Here is an 18,882-nt window from a genome sequence, read left to right as displayed (position 1 = left end):
GCCTCAGTTACACTGCGCAACACATTACCCAGTCACACAGCGCAATACATCCCCCAGTCACACAGGGCAATACATCCCCCAGTCACACAGCGCAATACATCCCCCAGTCACACAGCGCAATACATCCCCCAGTCACACAGCGCAACAGATTGCTCAGTCACACAGCGCAGCACATCCCCCAGTCACACAGTGCAACACATCCCCCAGTCTCACAGTGCGATACATCCCCCAATCACACAGTGAGACACATATCCCAGTCACACAGTGGAACACATCCCCCAGTCACACAGTGCAACACATCCACCAGTCACACAGCGCAACACATCCCCTAGTCACACAGTGCAACACATCCACCAGTCACACAGCGCAACACATCCCCTAGTCACACAGTGCAACACATCCACCAGTCACACAGCGCAACACATCCCCTAGTCACACAGTGCAATACATCCACCAGTCACACAGCGCAACACATCCCCTAGTCACACAGTGCAATACATCCCCCAGTCACACAGCGCAACACATCCCCTAGTCACACAGTGCAATACATCCCCCAGTCACACAGCGCAACACATCCCCTAGTCACACAGTGCAATACATCCCCCAATCACACAGCGCAACACATCCCCTAGTCACACAGCGCAGCACATCCCCCAGTCACACAGCGCAACACATCCCCCAGTCACACGGTGCAATACATCCCCCAGTCACACAGCGCAACAGTTCGCCCAGTCACACAGCGCAACACATACCCCAGTCACACAGCGCAATATATACCCCAGTCACACAGTGCAATACATCCTCCAGTCACACAGCGCAACAGATTGCTCAGTCACACAGTACAGCACATCCCCCAGTCTCACAGTGCGATACATCCCCCAGTCACACAGTGCAACACATCCCCCAGTCACACAGTGCAACACATCCCCCAGTCACACAGTGCAACACATCCCCCAGTCACAGAGTGTGACACATCCCTCAGTTAGATAGTGCAACACATCCCCCAGTCACACAGTGCAACACATCCCCCAGTCACAGAGTGTGACACATCCCTCAGTTAGATAGTGCAACACATCCCTCAGTCACACAGTGCAACACATCCCCCAGTCACAGAGTGTGACACATCCCTCAGTTAGATAGTGCAACACATCCCCCAGTCACAGAGTGTGACACATCCCTCAGTTAGATAGAGCAACACATCCCCCAGTCACACAGTGCAACACATCCCCCAGTCACAGAGTGTGACACATCCCTCAGTTAGATAGAGCAACACATCCCCCAGTCACACAGTGCAACACATCCCCCAGTCACAGAGTGCAACACATCCCCCAGTCACACAGTGCAACACATCCCCCAGTCACAGAGTGTGACACATCCCTCAGTTAGATAGTGCAACACATCCCTCAGTCAGACAGTGCAGCACATTCCCCAATGTCACAGTGCAACACATCCCCCAGTCACAGAGTGTGACACATCCCTCAGTTAGATAGTGCAACACATCCCTCAGTCAGACAGTGCAGCACATTCCCCAATCTCACAGTGCAACACATCCCCCAGTCAAACAGTGTGACACATTCCCTAGTCAGATTGTGCAGCACATCCCCCAATCACACAGTGCAACACATCCCTTGGTCACACAGTGTAATTATTTGTATTGATCTCAGCTAATTTACAACGTAAGTGAATCGAGCAACATTACTGAGATAAAGAAATTGCAATCTGCAAGTAATGGAAATATGGAAGCTGGGGATTTCCAGACCATCAAAAGCATACAGCATGTTCTTCACAGATCAGTAGAAACAAATCCTAGCAATCATAAAACATTTATTCTCAGAACCCTGACTAACCTACAATTGTAGATTCTATTCCAACTGTACCACAGGACACAGTTTCAAGATTGCAAGTGGTTCTGTGCAGTCACTTTATAACCTGAAGCAGAGGATGCAGGATGTTCTTTGGCTTACAGACTTTTTGAATTACTGAACCAGTGTTTGAGGAGACAGCAGTTTTGAGTGGAACTGACAGTGTGCTAAACATGAACTTATCTTGTATCTGTCTGGATACTATTAAACCACCAATCAGTAAAATATAACCAGAGTATCCAAGCACAAAGCAAAACACAATTCCTAACATATGAATAGATTGTCTGCTGGTTGCACTGGGGAAGTCGGTTGAAGAGACTGTAGGCATATTTTGTATCTAAACCCTTCTGCCTACAATTTTTTATGCAACTACATTTAGAGTGCGAGAGTATCTAAGCACAATTAGAGCCATATCTTCAGTCATGTCCTTGAATACATATAAAAAGTACTTGCATCAAAAATTTTCACAGGGAATTTCCCTATTGTCTGCCATAACTTTAGCAGAAGATCCATGAAGACAGCATATATGAAGAAACAATGTATAAGCTGTTTTTGAAGATTTCCTTCAGGGCTTCTATGGCTTTTCCACCAGTGGATGATTGGGAATATTTTTACAGAGGCTCAACCCCTGGATGAATTTCCCAGTTTTTATCAGCTGATTATCTTGTCCAATTACATTGCAGTAGGACCAGAACAAGTTGTACACAACATTTTTAACATTTAGAAGGCTCAAACTTGTTTTCTCTCACAAGGACAGCTCAAAACCAGGGGCACCATCAGTGGGTACAGAATCAGTTATGGTTTTCAAGAGGAAATTGGATAATTAGCTGAAGAGAAAAAATAATGCAGGGCTGTGGGGGAAAGACAGCAGAGTGGGACTAGCTGAGTTGCTCATGCAGAGAGCTGACATGAATATGATGGGCTGAATGGCCTTCTTCTGAGCTCTAACCATTCTATGAAATGGTCCCAGCATTTTAAGACATCCCTTCAGTAAAGCATACAGGCTTGCTGTATTTTCTGTCTCCCTCGACCCCTCTGTGAATTCCCTGTGACACTTCCAAGCAAGCAGGAAGTATACATGAATAACGATAATGAGCTGACCTCAGAATATAATATGAAATTGTACTCTGTTCCATTTTGCAAATAGTTCATTCACAGTGATCCAATCCTATTGGCTTTAGCACCAGAATCGGAAAATCCATAAAGACATTTGGTCTGAATTTTTTGCCTGTCAGGCGGGCGGGCCCAACCCAATCTCCAGCTGATGGGGAGCCAATCCCTGCCGGAGAAGTGGGCCCTGCCACCATTTTACATGGGCGGGCCAATTAAGGCATGCCCAGCGTGACGTCTGGCAGGAAGCGCTATGCACTTCCTGTGCAGGCGAAGGGGATTCCTCAAAAGCGAGAGTGCGCTCTTTCACGCAAGCGCACGATCAAGCATCCACCTTCCTGAGGCAGAGTGCTGCCTCAGGGAGATCACTGAAAGGCTTTCAAAGTTTAAAAATAGAAAAATAAAAAAATCATTAACATGTCCCCCCCATGTGACAATGTCACACGAGATGGGACATGTTAATAAAGTGCACAAAAACTTTAATAAACATTTTTAAAACCGACATGAAACCTCATCCCGCCAGTGGATGAGGTTTCATGTTTTTTCAGAAGCCCGCCGGGGCTCCTTGCCTGCCCACCAACCTTAAGGTTGGACGGGCAGGTCCTTTAATTGTTTCAATTATCCTGTCAATGGCCTCAATTGGCCATTGACAGGTTGGCGGGCGGACAGCTGATTGTGCTGCGCCCCCGCCTTCCTGAAGATTTAAATGGGGCAGGATGACGTTGGGGGGAACGCCCGAAGGAAAAATTCAGCCCCTTGTCTATTTATATGGGGACAGATGTGGCTGCCTTTATTTGCTAAATTCAGTTTTTGTTGCCTTTGGTCATCCTATGCAATGTACTGGTTTTTATTCTGTATTAGTAAACGTTAATGTTACTACAGTTACAACAATAAAGCTTATAAAGCAACACTTTACAACATAGTCATTAATGAATGTGGTGCCAAGATCCTTATATGTTGATCATCATTGTTATACAGCAAGTTGTGATCTGGAATGCACTGCCTGAAATGGTTGTGAAAATAGGTGCAATAGTAATTTCAAAAAGGAGTGAGATAAATAATTTAAAATGGGATAAAAAAAATGCAATGCTATGCGGAAAGGGCTGAAGAATGGATCTAATTAAATAGCTCTTTCAAAGAGCAAGCACATACCTGATGGGCTAAATGGCTTGTTTCTGTGATCTATGATTCTATAATATGATTTTCTGGATTCCAAGATGCCATTAATTTTTTGCAACATGAATAATCTAAATACTCTTTATTGGTATCACACTTCTCTCTACTTTTCCCAACAAAATCTTCTAAACAGTAAGAATGTAAGTCACCTAAATGACTCAATGTAACAGACTTGTGTTATCTAAGGGGACGGGATATAAAGTGACATATCAAACAAAAACAAATTCAAACAGACAGCAATGCTACATCATAAAGTATCGTGCAAAGATCTGTAGGTGTGCTGAGAAAAAATTGCTCAATTTTTAAAAGGAGACTTAATTCAAGCTGTGTTGTGAGCTAGTACCTTATGGGGTAATTTACAAGCACACCTTGGCAGTGGGGTAGCTCACCCGCCCCAGTATAATTTTAGCCAATCATGAGAAGTTAAAGAAAACAATTAACGCAGAACTCTCACAAAACAATTCTCACAGAACTACTTGCCAGAGAGAGAAAAAAAATCACTTCAAAATGAGCAGGTGTGTATTTGTGTGTGTGTGGGGTGGTGGGGGGTGGGGGGTATGTAGGGTGTGTGGGGAGCAGTGTATTCAATTGATCTTTCACAACACCTGCCAGGCGCATTAACCTGGATTTACAATGATCTTCTACAGAAATCAATTGCTGGGAAATATCAGGCACTGGACTTAGGATTTTTCAGCATGTGCTTCTGACAGACAAGGCTTTCTGCTGCCAGCATGCATGGAAAGTTTTTCCCATGTGTATGACACTCCTCTCAATCAATAGGTAAAATTAAGTAATGGACTGAAGATGAGTATAGCCTTCCAATATATCCAATAATTATAGCAGCATTTAAATTCAGATTGGGATATGTAGTTTCACATATTTATAACCAATTTGGAACAAATGCAGTTTTACATTATTGGATAATATAGCTCTTTTGTTGGTTATGATGTTGGGAAATGATTACTTGTTTGATATTGAAACTGATGTTAAGCTAAACAAATTGTAATATTAGCTTCCAAACCAAAGGAGCAAATCAGCTGAATGAGAGGAATTTGGGGCAGGATTTTTCACTTAGCGTGCAGGCATGTGCCCAACACACACGAGTGTAAAATAGTGCGTGATGACATTGAGCGAGCGTCCCACGTCATCGCGCACTTGTGCAACACATTAATGCCCATTAATGCCTAATAAGGCCATGAATGTATTAATTAACTGAGATTTTTCACTGCCCATCCAACATTATGGTTGGTGGGTGGGCGAATCAGCCAGATGGCCTTTGGGTTTTTGAGGAAACCTCATCCAAGAGTGGGATGAGGTTTCCGATATTTACTTAAAAGAAATAAAAATGTTTGAGCAGAGTTTTTATAATCCATATGTTTAGGGGAGTGAGTCTGAGTGTGGACATTTTGGCCAGAATCTTCTGTTCAGCCTGACCCGCAAAATGACAGCGGTGAGGTCGGGCGTACGCCCCGATGTCACCGTGCGTCATTCCAATCTTCAGTTCGGCAGGTGCACACTGGAGTTGGCTCCATGCCCTCCGAACTGTCAAAGGCCTGTTAAGGCCATTAATTAACTAATCAAAGTGATTGTCAGAGCTGCCTGCCCAGCCTTAAGGTTGCCGAGCAGGCGAAGAGCCCAGGCCGCCTTTGCATTTTTCATGAAACCTCATCCATGAGCTGGATGAGGTTTCATGAAGTGTTTATTAATTAAATAAAATGTGTAATTAAAATTCATAAACATGTCCCAGCTCATGTGACAATGTTATGTGAGGGGACACGTCTAAGTAATTATATTTTTCCTTTTTTCCAATGTTTTATTATTAAATTAATCTCCCTGAGGCAGCTACGTGCTTCAGGGAGATTTCTGCACATGAAAGAGTGCAGGCCCCGACTCTCCCCCCCGCTTGCACAGTTATCACTGAGCACTCCTGGGTGCGTGTCACGCTGGGTGGGCCCTTAATTGGCCCCCCCACGTAAAATGGTGGTGCGCAGCCGATCGTAGGCGGCGATTGGCTCTGTGCCCACCCGCCTGCTCCTGACCAGCCTGCCCGATGAGAAGAAAATTCCCTCCCTTGTTCTGCATTTTGAAATCTTAATTCGATGGTTTTAAATTCTTCAGCTCCCTCAGGCAGCTCTCTGCCTGCAGGGAGCTTTCATTGCGCAGTCCCCTGTGCCTGTGCAGACTTCAACGCTCGCTTTCCTCCCACCCCCCTGTCCCCCAACCCCGGCAGCGCTGTGCCTTTCAGCACGCCTTTCTCACTGGCTGGCCGTTAATTGGCCAGCCGACGTGAAATTGCGGTCAGGGGCCAATCGCGGGAGGCGGGCTGTTTCCCAGCCACTCCCGGACCCACCCACCGCGCTTGCCCGATGACCTCAAAATTCTGCCCTTGGTGTTTTTCGGGCTGATAACAGTAAAATATTGACTGTATCTGATTCAGGCAGCAGCTGAAAAAGGTTAACTACAAGCGCTTGAACTTTTCTGAAATTTCCAAATATCATCGAATGCCATATTGGCTGAATAATTGGCATCCTTAATATCGGCCAGATTTTTTTTATTTTTCCCCGGCTCTTTGCTCAATGGAGTCTACTGTATTTTGTCTGTTTTTTTTTTCCAGCCTCCCATCTACCGGCACCATCCTGCAAATTACTTTACTTCTTTAATTTTTCTCAAGTTTCCTATTGTCTGAAGCTAACATCTGCTTTGCAACTTAATAATTTCCTCTTCTCCATGTAAAAACTTCACAAGCCATTCTATTTCTTTTCTTGTGTGCCCTTTTGAGTGTGCGTGTGTGTGCATGTGCGTGTCTCCATGCTCTAATGTGTGCATGTGTCTGCTTTTACAGTACTTTCCTTGATTGCTTTTCATCTGTAATATTCTCTTTGTCCTTTAATAGTTAGTGCCCATTATCTGACTGAGATTATTCCATTCACAATTTCTTTCTGGACTGGTTGTTTTATTTTCAAGATATCTCTTCTTTTTCTGTCTATTAATGGTTTTTCTGTAATTTAGTTTTCAGTTTTGAAGAACCTGCATTTTAAAAAATTGGCCTGCTCTCTCCATACATGCTGCATGGCTTGCTGAGTATACCCAGCATTTGCTGCTTTAATTACAAGATAAAAAGCACATTTAATAAAAACTGATATAGACCCACAAAGAAATCTGTAACAACATTAAAACCACTGTCTCAATCTACTGCTTGTAATTTAAAAAAATATTTTGGGTTCTGATCTTTTATAACTTGCTAAATAAAGTACTTATACTTATAATTTAGGTCTAATGCAGAATGCCATCACACTGAGTTACAGATGCACAGAACCAGATAACTTTTCCAGTCATATGATTATAAACAATTGCAACTTGGTTATAGTTTTGGTTTGGATGCAGAAATATAATTGCGCTCCTCAAAGTATTAAAGTGAAAGGCTTTAATCAGTTACTGTGATATTTTCAGTTTCACTTTCAAATCAATCAGGATACCCAGAGAGCACTGGTTGGCTTATCCTGAATATGATATAGGCTGAAAAAGATCAATAGAATAGGGACATGTTAACAAAGGGGTGCATTTGAAGCATTGATGATTACTTTTTGAAGGATGATTGCTCCCAATTAAATTTTGCTTCCTCAGTATTTCACAATATCAAAAAAATGCAATAGATTACATCAATCCAGCAAGCATACCTTTCCTCATCATACATCTTTCCAAATAATATGTTTTCTCTGACATTCCCATGAAATATCCAAGCTTGCTGAGATACAAAAGCAAATGATCCATTGATAGCTACCGTTCCATTATGTAAATTCATCTGCAAAAGGGGACAAAATTCAATGATCATCCATAACTCTGGTAATACCTTTCTACTTTTCAAAATTGTGGGTCAAGTATAATTTAAAACATCCCTTGAATTCATTCGCCCAGAGTTTTTGGCACCTTGTGGTGAAATACTATAGTTGGATTTTTTTCCCTCACCCATCAACTCCAATTAGAATGACACTGCAGATTGCTGGAAATGTGATTAAAAGCAAAATACTGTGGAAGTTGGAGATCTGAAATAAAACCAGAAAATGCTGTATAAACTTAGCAGGTCCGTCAGCATCTGTGGAGAGAGAAACAGAGTTAGCATTTCGGGTCCGTATGACTCGAAGAAGAGTCATATGGGCTCGAAATGATTAACTCAGTTCCTCTCACTACAGATGCTGCCTTACCTGCTGCATTTTTCCAGAATTTTCTGCTTTTATTGCTGGAAATGTGAATTGAAAACGACAGTGTGGTCAGGCAGGCATCTGAAACCTTGTGAAATAAAGCACTAATAGTCTATCTCCTTAATCAATTAAATTTAAGGCTAGTGAGCAAAACAGAGAGATTAATTGAAAAGTAAATAGGGTGAATTAAAGTCAAATTAGATACAGAAAGAGAAATAAATTGAAGGAAAGAAAGCTTAGATTTACCGAGAAAGAAAGAAACAATGGAAAAGTAAGAAAACCAGTAGAAAAATAAAATGCAGAACAAAACACACACAAGAGAAAATAATAAAATCAAACAATTTGATTTTGAATATGGCTTGGTAATTCCAGGTGTGCAATTGGACATACAGTGGTATGAAACTCCTCCAGGTGCTTCCTTCATGCCAGGCATGAAATTAGAGTGGCTCTTTATCAACCATTCAGGAGAGCCGGAGGAAAGTGTGGCTGAGTTCTTTGAAAGTGCATTTCTTTCCTAATGCTGCTCCTCCTGGGGATTGACTGTTGCTTGTTTTCTTCTGCTGGAGCCCATCGACAGCCCATTCTCCCCACGTGGAGAATTTTGCTAGTCCACACAAGGCAGGGGCAGGGGGGACAGTAACATGAGGAATGGGGGAGAGAGGCATGCTGGATCGGCTCCCCAACCATGTTCCACTGTTGGGGAATTTTACCAGGCTTTGGACAGGTTTCCCGCCACAAGGAGGGAAATTAGAGTCATTTTAAGGGGTTTTTTAACCAGGCCATTTTGCTGATAGCAGAACAATCCCAGGGAGGTCATCAGCTGAATGAAGACAGCCTCCTAGTGACATGCTGGGGGGGTGGGGGTGGGGGCGGATTTTTTTATTCATGAAGAGTAGGTGGTGGCAGGGGTGGGTGCAGGCAGGGAAGGCAACAGCTATGCCCTCAGCAATTACCTCAGAGGGGTTGCTCCTCATCAAACAATTTTTATGTTTTTTTAAAATTTCCTTCAGCCTACCTGGTGTAGGCTGCAGGGCCCCCAGCTTCTCAGCAATGACCACAGTTCCTGATGGCGCTGCTGACACTTCTAAGCTGCTAGCCCTCTGATTGGGTAGGCAGCTCTAAGGGCAGGTGACAATCCTGCACAGGACAGCGACCCTGGTAGCTATTTATTCATGAGCTTCTACCCGTAAAATCAAGGAGGAAGCCCCTTCGGCCAGCTATGCATGTTGCCGACACGCATTTCTGGCTGCTGTTGGGACTCTGACATTTTTGAGAAAATCCTGCTCACTTTCTACTGCTTCTGCAAAGTTCTAGCATAAGTTATGTGGTATCTGCTTCGCTATAACTTTATCATACGTAAATTTTGATATTCAACCAATTTACATTATGGACAAAATAAAACATATAGATCTGATCACATGTATTAAACAATGTGATTGTGTGAAAGAATTTCAGAAAGGTTTAACTTTATTTTATACTTTGCTAATATGTATTGAAGTCAAACTATTTTAACCTAAGTATGTACACATTAATTTTTAAAACATTTTTATTTTTCCTCACATGGTATTAATAGTCTTCATTTTTGTTACTAAATAATCCAGAATATGCATACCTGTCCCAATAGTGCAGATATTAAAGAGCTTTTTCCACTTCCCACATTTCCACAAACTCCTAAAAGTGACCCCTGGAAAAAATATCTTATGTTATTTATTAGGCTTCTTGGACATTTCCTCAAAAACAAGATGTGCTAATATCTGTGATAATGTACCTTCTCCAAACAGAAGCTAACATTCCTAAGAGTCATTGATCCAAGGCCGTCTTTCTCTGTTGATGCTTCAGGTGTCATTTCTGGCACTTGACCAGAAATATTGGACTCATTTGTTCCATTTGCAATAAAAACATTTTTTCCTTTTGTAATCTTGTTGGCAGGATTAGGTTCTCCATTGCCATTTGTATTGTCCCATGAAAGTGAAGCATTTTCCATCAGCACTGCATATGGAGAGTCTTGCAGATTTTTCACATATGCAACAGGATCTTTCATGACCAGTATTTTCTAATAATGGAAAAGCAATGTACAAATCTGAATGGGAATATTGAGAATTGTTTAATTATGCTTCTGAAAACAACTTGTATATATATTTAAAGCAATAAATGTAAAAATTATTTGCAAAGGTACTGGTTTACCTCTACAAGAACAGAATTACCTGGAAAAACTCAGCAGGTCTGGCAGCACTGGCGGAGAAGAAAAGTGTTGACATTTCGAGTCCTCATGACCCCTCAGCAGAACTGAGTAATATTAGGAGAGGAGTGAAATATAAGCTGGTTTAAGGGGGGAAGGGGGAGGGGGGGGGGTGGAGAGAAGTGGCGGGGGGTGGGGGTGGGTTGTAGGGACAAGCAAGCAGTGATAGGAGCAGATAATCAAAAGATGTCACAGACAAAAGAACAAAGATGTGTTGAAGGTGGTGATATTATCTAAATGAATGTGCTAATTAAGAATGGATGGCAGGGCACTCAAGGTACAGCTCTAGTGGGGGTGGGATAGAAAGACTAACAGGGCATAATAGGTATAGATTTAAAAATAATGGAAATAGGTGGGAAAAGAAAAATCTATATAAATTATTAGAAAAAACAAAAGGAAGGGGGAAGAAATGGAAAGGGGGTGGGGATGGAGGAGGGAGTTCAAGATCTAAAGTTGTTGAATTCAATATTCAGTCTGGAAGGCTGTAAAGTGCCTAGTCGGAAGATGAGATGCTGTTCCTGCAGTTTGCATTGGCTTCACTGGAACAATGCAGCAAGCCAAGGACAGACAAGTGGGCATGAGAGCAGGGTGGAGTGTTGAAATGGCAAGCAACAGGGAGGTTTGGGTCTTTCTTGTGGACAGACCGCAGGTGTTCTGCAAAGTGGTCGCCCAGTTTACGTTTGGTCTCTCCAATGTAGAGGAGACTGCATTGGGAGCAACGAATGCAATAGACTGAGTTGGGGAAATGGAAGTGAAATGCTGCTTCACTTGAAAGGAGTGTTTTGGCCCTTGGACAATGAGGAGAGAGGAAGTGAAGGGGCAGGTGTTGCATTTTTTGCGTGGGCATGGGGAGGGTCCATAGGTGGAGGTTGAGGAGTAGGGGGTGATGGAGGAGTGGACCAGGATGTCCTGGAGGAAACAATCCCTACAGAATGCCACCAGGGGGGGTGAAGGGAAGATGTGTTTGGTGGTGGCATCATGCTGGAGTTGGCGGAAATGGCGGAGGATGATCCTTTGAATGCGGAGGCTGGTGGGGTGATAAGTGAGGACAAGGGGGACCCTATCATGTTTCCGGGAGGGAGGAGAAGGCGTGAGGGCGGATGCGCGGGAGATGGGCCGGACACGGTTGAGGGCCCTGTCAATGACCGTGGGTGGAAAACCTCGGTTAAGGAAGAAGGAAGACATGTCAGAGGAACTGTTTTTGAAGGTAGCATCATCAGAACCGATGCGACGGAGGCGAAGGAACTGAGAGAATGGGATGGAGTCCTTACAGGAAGCGGGGTGTGAGGAGCTGTAGTCGAGGTAGCTGTGGGAGTCGGTAGGCTTGTAATGGATATTGGTGGACAGACTATCACCAGAAATTGAGACAGAGAGGTCAAGGAAGGGAAGGGAAGTGTCAGAGATGGACCATGTGAAAATGATGGAGGGGTGGAGATTGGAAGTAAAATTAATAAATTTTTCCAGGTCCCGACGAGAGCATGAAGCAGCACCGAAGTAATTATCGATGTACCGGAGAAAGAGTTGTGGGAGGGGGCCGGAGTAGGACTGGAACAAGGAATGTTCCACATACCCCATAAAGAGACAGGCATAGCTGGAGCCCATGCGGGTACCCATAGCCACACCTTTTATATGGAGGAAGTGAGAGGAGTTAAAGGAGAAATTGTTCAGTGTGAGAACAAGTTCAGCCAGATGGAGGAGAGTAGCGGTGGATTGAGATTGTTTGGGCCTCTGTTCAAGGAAGAAGCTAAGGGCCCTCAGACCATCCTGGTGGGAATGGAGGTGTTGAGGGATTGGATGTCCATGGTGAAGAGGAAGCGGTTGGGGACAGGGAACTGGAAATTGTTGATGTGGCGTAAGATGTTAGAGGAATCATGGATGTAGGTGGGAAGGGACTGGACAAGGGGAGAGAGAAAGGAGTCAAGATAACGAGAAATGAGTTCCGTGGGGCAGGAACAGGCTGACACAATCGGTCTGCCGGGACAGAGTTCTGTTTGTGGATTTTGGGTAGGAGGTAGAAGCGGGCTGTCCAAGGTTGAGTGAATATCAGGTTGGAAGCTGTGGGAGGAAGATCTCCAGAGGAGATGAGGTCAGTGACAGTCCTGGAAACGATGGCTTGACGTTCAGTGGTGGGGTCATGGTCCATGGAGAGGTAGGAGGAAGTGTCTGCGAGTTGATGCTCAGCCTCCGCAAGGTAGAGGTCAGTGCGCCAGACAACAACAGCACCACCCTTGTCAGCAAGTTTGATGACAATGTTGGGGTTGGACCTGAGAGAACCGAGTGCAGTAAATTCAGAGAAAGACAGATTAGAATGGGTGAGAGGAGCAGAGAAATTGAGACGACTAATGTCATGCCGACAGTTCTCAATGAAAAGATCAAGAGAAGGTAAGAATCCAGAGGGAGGGGTTTACCTCTAGTCTTTGTAAAGAAACTCTAGCCTCTGCGAATGCTTTAACTGAAAATGGCAGGCTGCCCAATGTAAATTTCATTGCATTGAAAACGGCGATCACAGTAAATGCCTACAGAGATGAGATAAATGAGTTGTAAAGTTTAAAGAAATGAATTTGCAACTGGTCAGGATTACTTTTCACTCAGTGCATAATCAACATTCTCTCCATTCACTCTTACCGTGGATGCTGTCAACTCATATCCCAGCAGTGTGTGCACAACAAATGTAAGGACTGTGGCCAATGTTGGTACAATAGTGGCAACTGAATTATTCACACTCTGAACATACCCTGCTTTTTCCAATATCTTTCGTTCATCTTGTCGCACATCTGTTTTAAAAAATGAGTAACATAAATTATCCACATCAACACTGGGTTTAAAGTCCTGTAAGATCCATAGAGCTTATATATCATTTAAAATGTGCATTATTTGAAAGTCTTCCTCCTGTTAATGATGTTTTATCATGGTTTAAATATTAAAGAAAATATAAAGCCACTATTATGTTTGCTTTAAATACAATATATACAAAGGAATTTGTTAGACACAACTTTCACAATGGCATCAAAGAATAGTGGTCACTTTAAAACCACTTTTTATTGTAACAGGTTTGTATTTAAAAGATGATCTTACGTTGTATGTAAATTTGATGTCAAGATCAGGTGAAAACAATATGCTTCTAATGAATAAATAACTGAAGATTGTTTTATCTTACCACGAATAGAATGTGCAAACGATTTTTCCCATGCATACATTTTTATCAGTTTTATATATGTCAACACTTCATTCATTAATCGCACCCGAGTGTCTGTCAGGCCAATGGCTTTGCGTCGAAATGCAGTGGTAAATTGTGCCATTAGCATCTAAAACCAATAAAAATCACAGCTAAATGATCTATTCCAATGTTCCTGTATGCCAATTTCATAAAAAAAGATTCTAAATTTCAAGCTATTTGATTGGGGGAGAGTACACAAGAAAATATCAGCTGAGGACAAATGGAACACCTTTCAGGGCATACTTCCAAGCATGAGGATGAATATATACCATTGACAAGGAAATGCAAGTTAAGTAAAGGTGCTACTAGGTAGCTTAATAAGGCAACATGAAGTGAAATGAGTAAGAAAGACATACTTTATAGAACCTTTGGAGAGAACAATGAAGGAAAACACTGGGAAGAATACAGGAATATACCAAAAAAGTTAAGAAGACTGTCAAGGTGTTAATGGCAAGCTAGATATTATGATAGCTGCAGAAAACAATCATCACAGTAAAAAATACTTCCAGTTTTATAATGGCAAGTGTTTCAGAAAAAAGGGAAATGCAAAATGATTATCTCATTAGTTTATAAGTATTCATTAGAGAAAATACTAGTAACATGTCACCCATCATTAATGGTTCTCTGGCTAAACTTAATGACGTTAATATCATTCAGATGGACATCCTAGACATGAGCAATCACAGAATCACAGAATTTTCACGGCACAGAAGGAGGCCATTTGGCTCATTGTGTCTGCACCAGCTCTCCATATGAGTATTATGACCTAGGGCAGAATTTCGCCATCGGTGAGCAGGGGGCTGGGCCTGCTCGCCGACATATAAAATGACACGGGATGATGTCAGACGGAACCCCCAACATCATCCTGGTCCATTTAAATTTTCAGAAAGGCGGGGGCGTAGCAAAATCAGCTGCGGGCCCGCCAACCTGTCAATGGCCAATTGAGGCCATTGACAGATCAATTAAAGTACTAAGCATACCTGCCCGACATTGCCACATGCGGGGACATGTTAGGGAATTTATTTTTTTCTATTTTTAATCTTTTTAAAACTGTCAGCGATCTCCCTGAGGCAGCACTTAGCCTCAGGGAGATATGCGCTCTTTCATGCGCCTGTGCAAAAGACGGTACTGTCGCTTTTGGGGAATCCCCCCTCTGTCCGCACAGGAAGTGCATAGTGCTTCCTGCCGGATGTCACACTGGGCGGGCCTTAACTGGCAGGGCCCGCTTCTCTGGCGGGGATTGTCTCCCCACCTGCTGGAGATGGGGTCAGGCCCGCCCGTCCGACAGGCAGAAAATCCTGCCCCTAGTGTCATTGTCCTGCCTTTTCCCTGTTCCCTGCTGTAATGAGCTTATAAACAACGAATCCTCATAGATGGTTCCTACGTACCTGAGAATATAAAGTGAGTACAGCAACAAAAAAAACCTTGGGTGGAATTTTCTGCTCCCATCAATGGTGGGAATCGTGGCGGGCAGAGGCACAAAATTTAGCGTGATTAAAAAAGTCAGTTTCCTGCCAGCAGCAAAATACTTTGGAATTTTGTTGTCCCAAATTTGATGGCTGGTTAAAGGTGGTTCGAGTTTCCCGTTGATCTATGTCAGGAACCACATTTGCATTAATTTGCATCTCATGAATGCTCATGAAATGGCCAACTTGCTGGAATTATGTGGAATGAAGTGCCCCACCATTGGATAATTAGAACGGTCTGTTTCTCAACTGTATATAAATGGCGTAATGTCTGGACCATTCATTTGCAGCTCTCCAATACTCACCACATAGTAACTTGCATCATCTCTGTTTGCTGTGCCCTGCACAACCTAGCAGCGTAAAGGGGGAGTGTGTTACCACAGGGAGGCATGGAGGAGCTAGATATCTCCTTGGATGAGGAGAATATTGAAGTGGGATGAATCTGAAGAGGGCGAGGATTCAGTCAAGCCACATGAGGATGCCATTGCACAGGCATGATGTGGCAGATGTGTCCGTGACAACCTCATAGCTACAAGATTCCAGGAGGAATAAAGTGAAGACAGGTTGTTATGAGCACAGTTCTCTTCATGCTTCGATGCAGGGAATACTACAACACCTTCATTGTCATTTTCAACAGATCACAAAAGAATATTCTGAAATATCTCCTTAAATGTCTGCCACTGTACCTCTATTGACCTATCCCTTAACCTAATTTCCCAGTTCACCTTAGCCAGTTCTGTCTTCATGCCCTCATAATTTTCCTTATTTAAGTTTAAAACACTAGCCTTGGATCCAGTCCTCTTTCCTTCAAACTAAATGTGAGATTCAATCATATTATGATCACTGATACCTAGGAGCACCTTCACTATGAGGTAATTAATTAATCCTGTCTAATTTCCCTTTGCCAGGTCCAGCATAGCTTGTTCTTTGGTTGGTAATAAAGCGTGCTACTCTAAGAAACTGTCCTGAAAACACTCCATGAGCTCATCATCCAAGCTACCTTTGCCAATCTGATTTGTCCAATCTATATGTAGATTAAAATCACCCATGCTTATCTCTGTACCTTTCTCACAAGCCCCTATTATTTCTTCCTGTATATCCCATCCTACAGTGTAGTTACAGTTAGGAAGCCCATAACCCATTCCCACAAGTGACTTCTTACCTTTACTTTTTCTTATCTCTACCTAAACTGATACAACATCTTGATCTCCAGAACTAAGGTCATCTCTCTCTATTGTATCAATATCATCCTTAATTAACAGAGCTAGCCCTCCACCTTTTCCTAGCTTCCTGTTCTTCCTAAATATCATGCGCCTATGAATATTCAGGTCCCAGTCTTTGGCATCCTGCAGCCATGCCTCTGTAAGGGCTATCAGATCATACATATTTATTTCTAATTGTGCTGTCAATTCATCTGTTTTGTAACAAATGCTATGTGCATTCAGATACAGAGCCTTCTGGTTTTTTTTAACCTTTTTTATAACCTCTAGCCTTATTTACTGGTGCGCTGTTAGGTTTGTACGCTCTGTCCTTTCTTGCTGTGCTTTGGTCATCATTTCCTTTATTCCTACCTTGCTCTTTTGCCTTCTCTTTATTTAATTTATCACATCTTCTCAAACTTGATCCCTTGCCCCCACTATTTAGTTTAAAGCCCTCTCTAGTGCCCTAATTATTCAACTCGCCAGAATACACATCATAGCATGGATCAGGTGAAGACCATTCTAAAGGTACAGCTCCCACTTTCCTCAGCCCTGGTGCCAGTGCCCCATGAGTCGAAACCCATTTTTTCCACGCTGATCTTTGAGCCACGCATTTAACTTTCTAACCTGATTTAACCTATGCAAATGTGCTTGTGGTTTAGGCTGTAATCCAGGGATTATTACATTTGTGGTTCTGCTTTTTAATTTAGTGCCAGACTGCTCACACCCCCTCTGCAGAACCTCTTTCCTAGTTCTACCTATGCTATTGGTACCTACATGGGCCATAATCATTGGATCGCCCCCTCCCACTGCAAGTTCATCTCCAGCCAAGAGCAGATGTCTTGAATAAAAGCAAAAAACTGCAGATGCTGGAAATCCAAAACAAAAACAAAAATACCTGGAAAAACTCAGAAGGTCTGGCAGCATCTGTGGAGAGGAACACAGTTAACGTTTCGAGTCCGTATGACTTTTAAACAGAACTAAGTAAAAATAGAAAAGAGGTGAAATGTAAGCTGGTTTAAGGTGGGGGGTGAGTAGAGCTGGATAGAGGGCCAGTGATAGGTTGGAGATAGCCAAAAGATGTCATAGACAAAAGGACAAAGAGGTGTTGAAGGTGGTGATATTATCTAAGGAATGTGCTTATTAAGGGTAGAAAGCAGGACAAGCAAGGTACAGATAGCCCTAGTGGGGGTGGGCTGGGGTGAAGGAATCAAAATGGGCTAAAAGGTAGAGATAAAAAATGGATGGAAATACATTTAAAAATAATGGAAATAAGTGGGAAAAGAAAAATCTGTATAAATTATCGGGAAAAAAGGTGGGGGGGAGGATCGGAAAGGGCTGGGGATGGAGGAGAGAGTTCATGATCTAAAATTGTTGAACTCAATATTCAGTCCGGAAGGCTATAAAGTGCCTAGTTGGAAGATGAGGTGCTGTTCCTCCAGTTTGCGTTGAGCTTCACTGGAACAATGCAGCAGGCCAAGGACAGACATGTGGGCATGAGAGCAGGGTGGAGTGTTGAAATGGCAAGTGACAGGGAGGTCTGGGTCATGCTTGTGGACAGACAGAAGGTATTCTGCAAAGCGGTCACCCAGTCTGCGTTTGGTCTCTCCAATGTAGAGGAAACCGCAATGGGAGCAACAAATGCAGTAGACTAAATTGAAGGAAGTGCAAGTGAAATGCTGCTTCACTTGAAATGAATGTTTGGGCCCTTGGACGGTGAGGAGAGAGGAAGTAAAGGGGCAGATGTTGCACCTTCTGCGGTTGATTGGGAAGGTGCCCACATTTTGCAGTTGCAACAAATCACCTGCCCTGCCATTTTTATTATGTGTTAATTAATTTATTCTTAGTTTATTTATAATTAATGAACACTGCTACTCCCAATAAATTTTACCAATGCCGGCAAACCTTACTACAACAAATAAAATCTTACAATTACTAATAAATTGCACAAGTTTTGAAGATAAACGAGCCAATTCGTCACCAACCAATCATATCTGTGTTTTCCTGTGATGTCACACTTTGTTTCTCTCTGAGTGCGGCTGCTTCTCTCTAGATCCAGACTGGACTGGATCGGATAGCTCTTCTAGATGGTGTTTCTGCCTCCGGGTCCTCTTTTTGCCTGTATGGATGACAGTTGTATACCCAAAGATGTTCTGTACAGTGAACTGCCACTGGGTCTCAAGCTTTTGGACATCCATACCTCCACTACAAGGACACCTTCAGGTGAGACATGAAGCTGGCAGACATTGACATTGACAACTGGAAGATAGTCGCCAACAGCCATGACTCTGGAGGCTGGTTGTTTGGAAGGGCAATGAAAGAGATGAGCAAAAACAAAGAGCTCAGCGGCTGAGAAGAGGGCCCAGAGAAAACCAAGGCTAGTGAATTGGACACCTCCTCAGCCCACTGTCATC

General features: G+C 43.1%; 1 protein-coding gene across 1 annotated transcript in view; it reads right to left on the bottom strand.

The window, feature by feature from the left end:
• The window catches only part of abcc12 (ATP-binding cassette, sub-family C (CFTR/MRP), member 12), a 110,892-nt gene that overhangs the window by 73,442 nt on the left and 18,568 nt on the right, over nucleotides 1–18,882 (bottom strand). The window contains exons 6-12 of the mRNA XM_041191683.1: nucleotides 13,744–13,891; nucleotides 13,212–13,360; nucleotides 12,995–13,102; nucleotides 10,280–10,400; nucleotides 10,116–10,186; nucleotides 9,960–10,031; nucleotides 7,826–7,950 (exon numbers count right to left, since the gene is read on the bottom strand). Coding sequence (XP_041047617.1) covers nucleotides 7,826–7,950; nucleotides 9,960–10,031; nucleotides 10,116–10,186; nucleotides 10,280–10,400; nucleotides 12,995–13,102; nucleotides 13,212–13,360; nucleotides 13,744–13,891 — 794 coding nt within the window. The remainder of the gene's footprint in view (nucleotides 1–7,825; nucleotides 7,951–9,959; nucleotides 10,032–10,115; nucleotides 10,187–10,279; nucleotides 10,401–12,994; nucleotides 13,103–13,211; nucleotides 13,361–13,743; nucleotides 13,892–18,882) is intronic.

This window comes from Carcharodon carcharias, chromosome 7 (genome assembly GCF_017639515.1).
Source record: "Carcharodon carcharias isolate sCarCar2 chromosome 7, sCarCar2.pri, whole genome shotgun sequence".
NCBI lineage: Eukaryota > Metazoa > Chordata > Chondrichthyes > Lamniformes > Lamnidae > Carcharodon > Carcharodon carcharias.
Note: the sequence above shows the minus strand (reverse complement) of the source record. Positions and strands in the feature narration are given on the sequence as shown.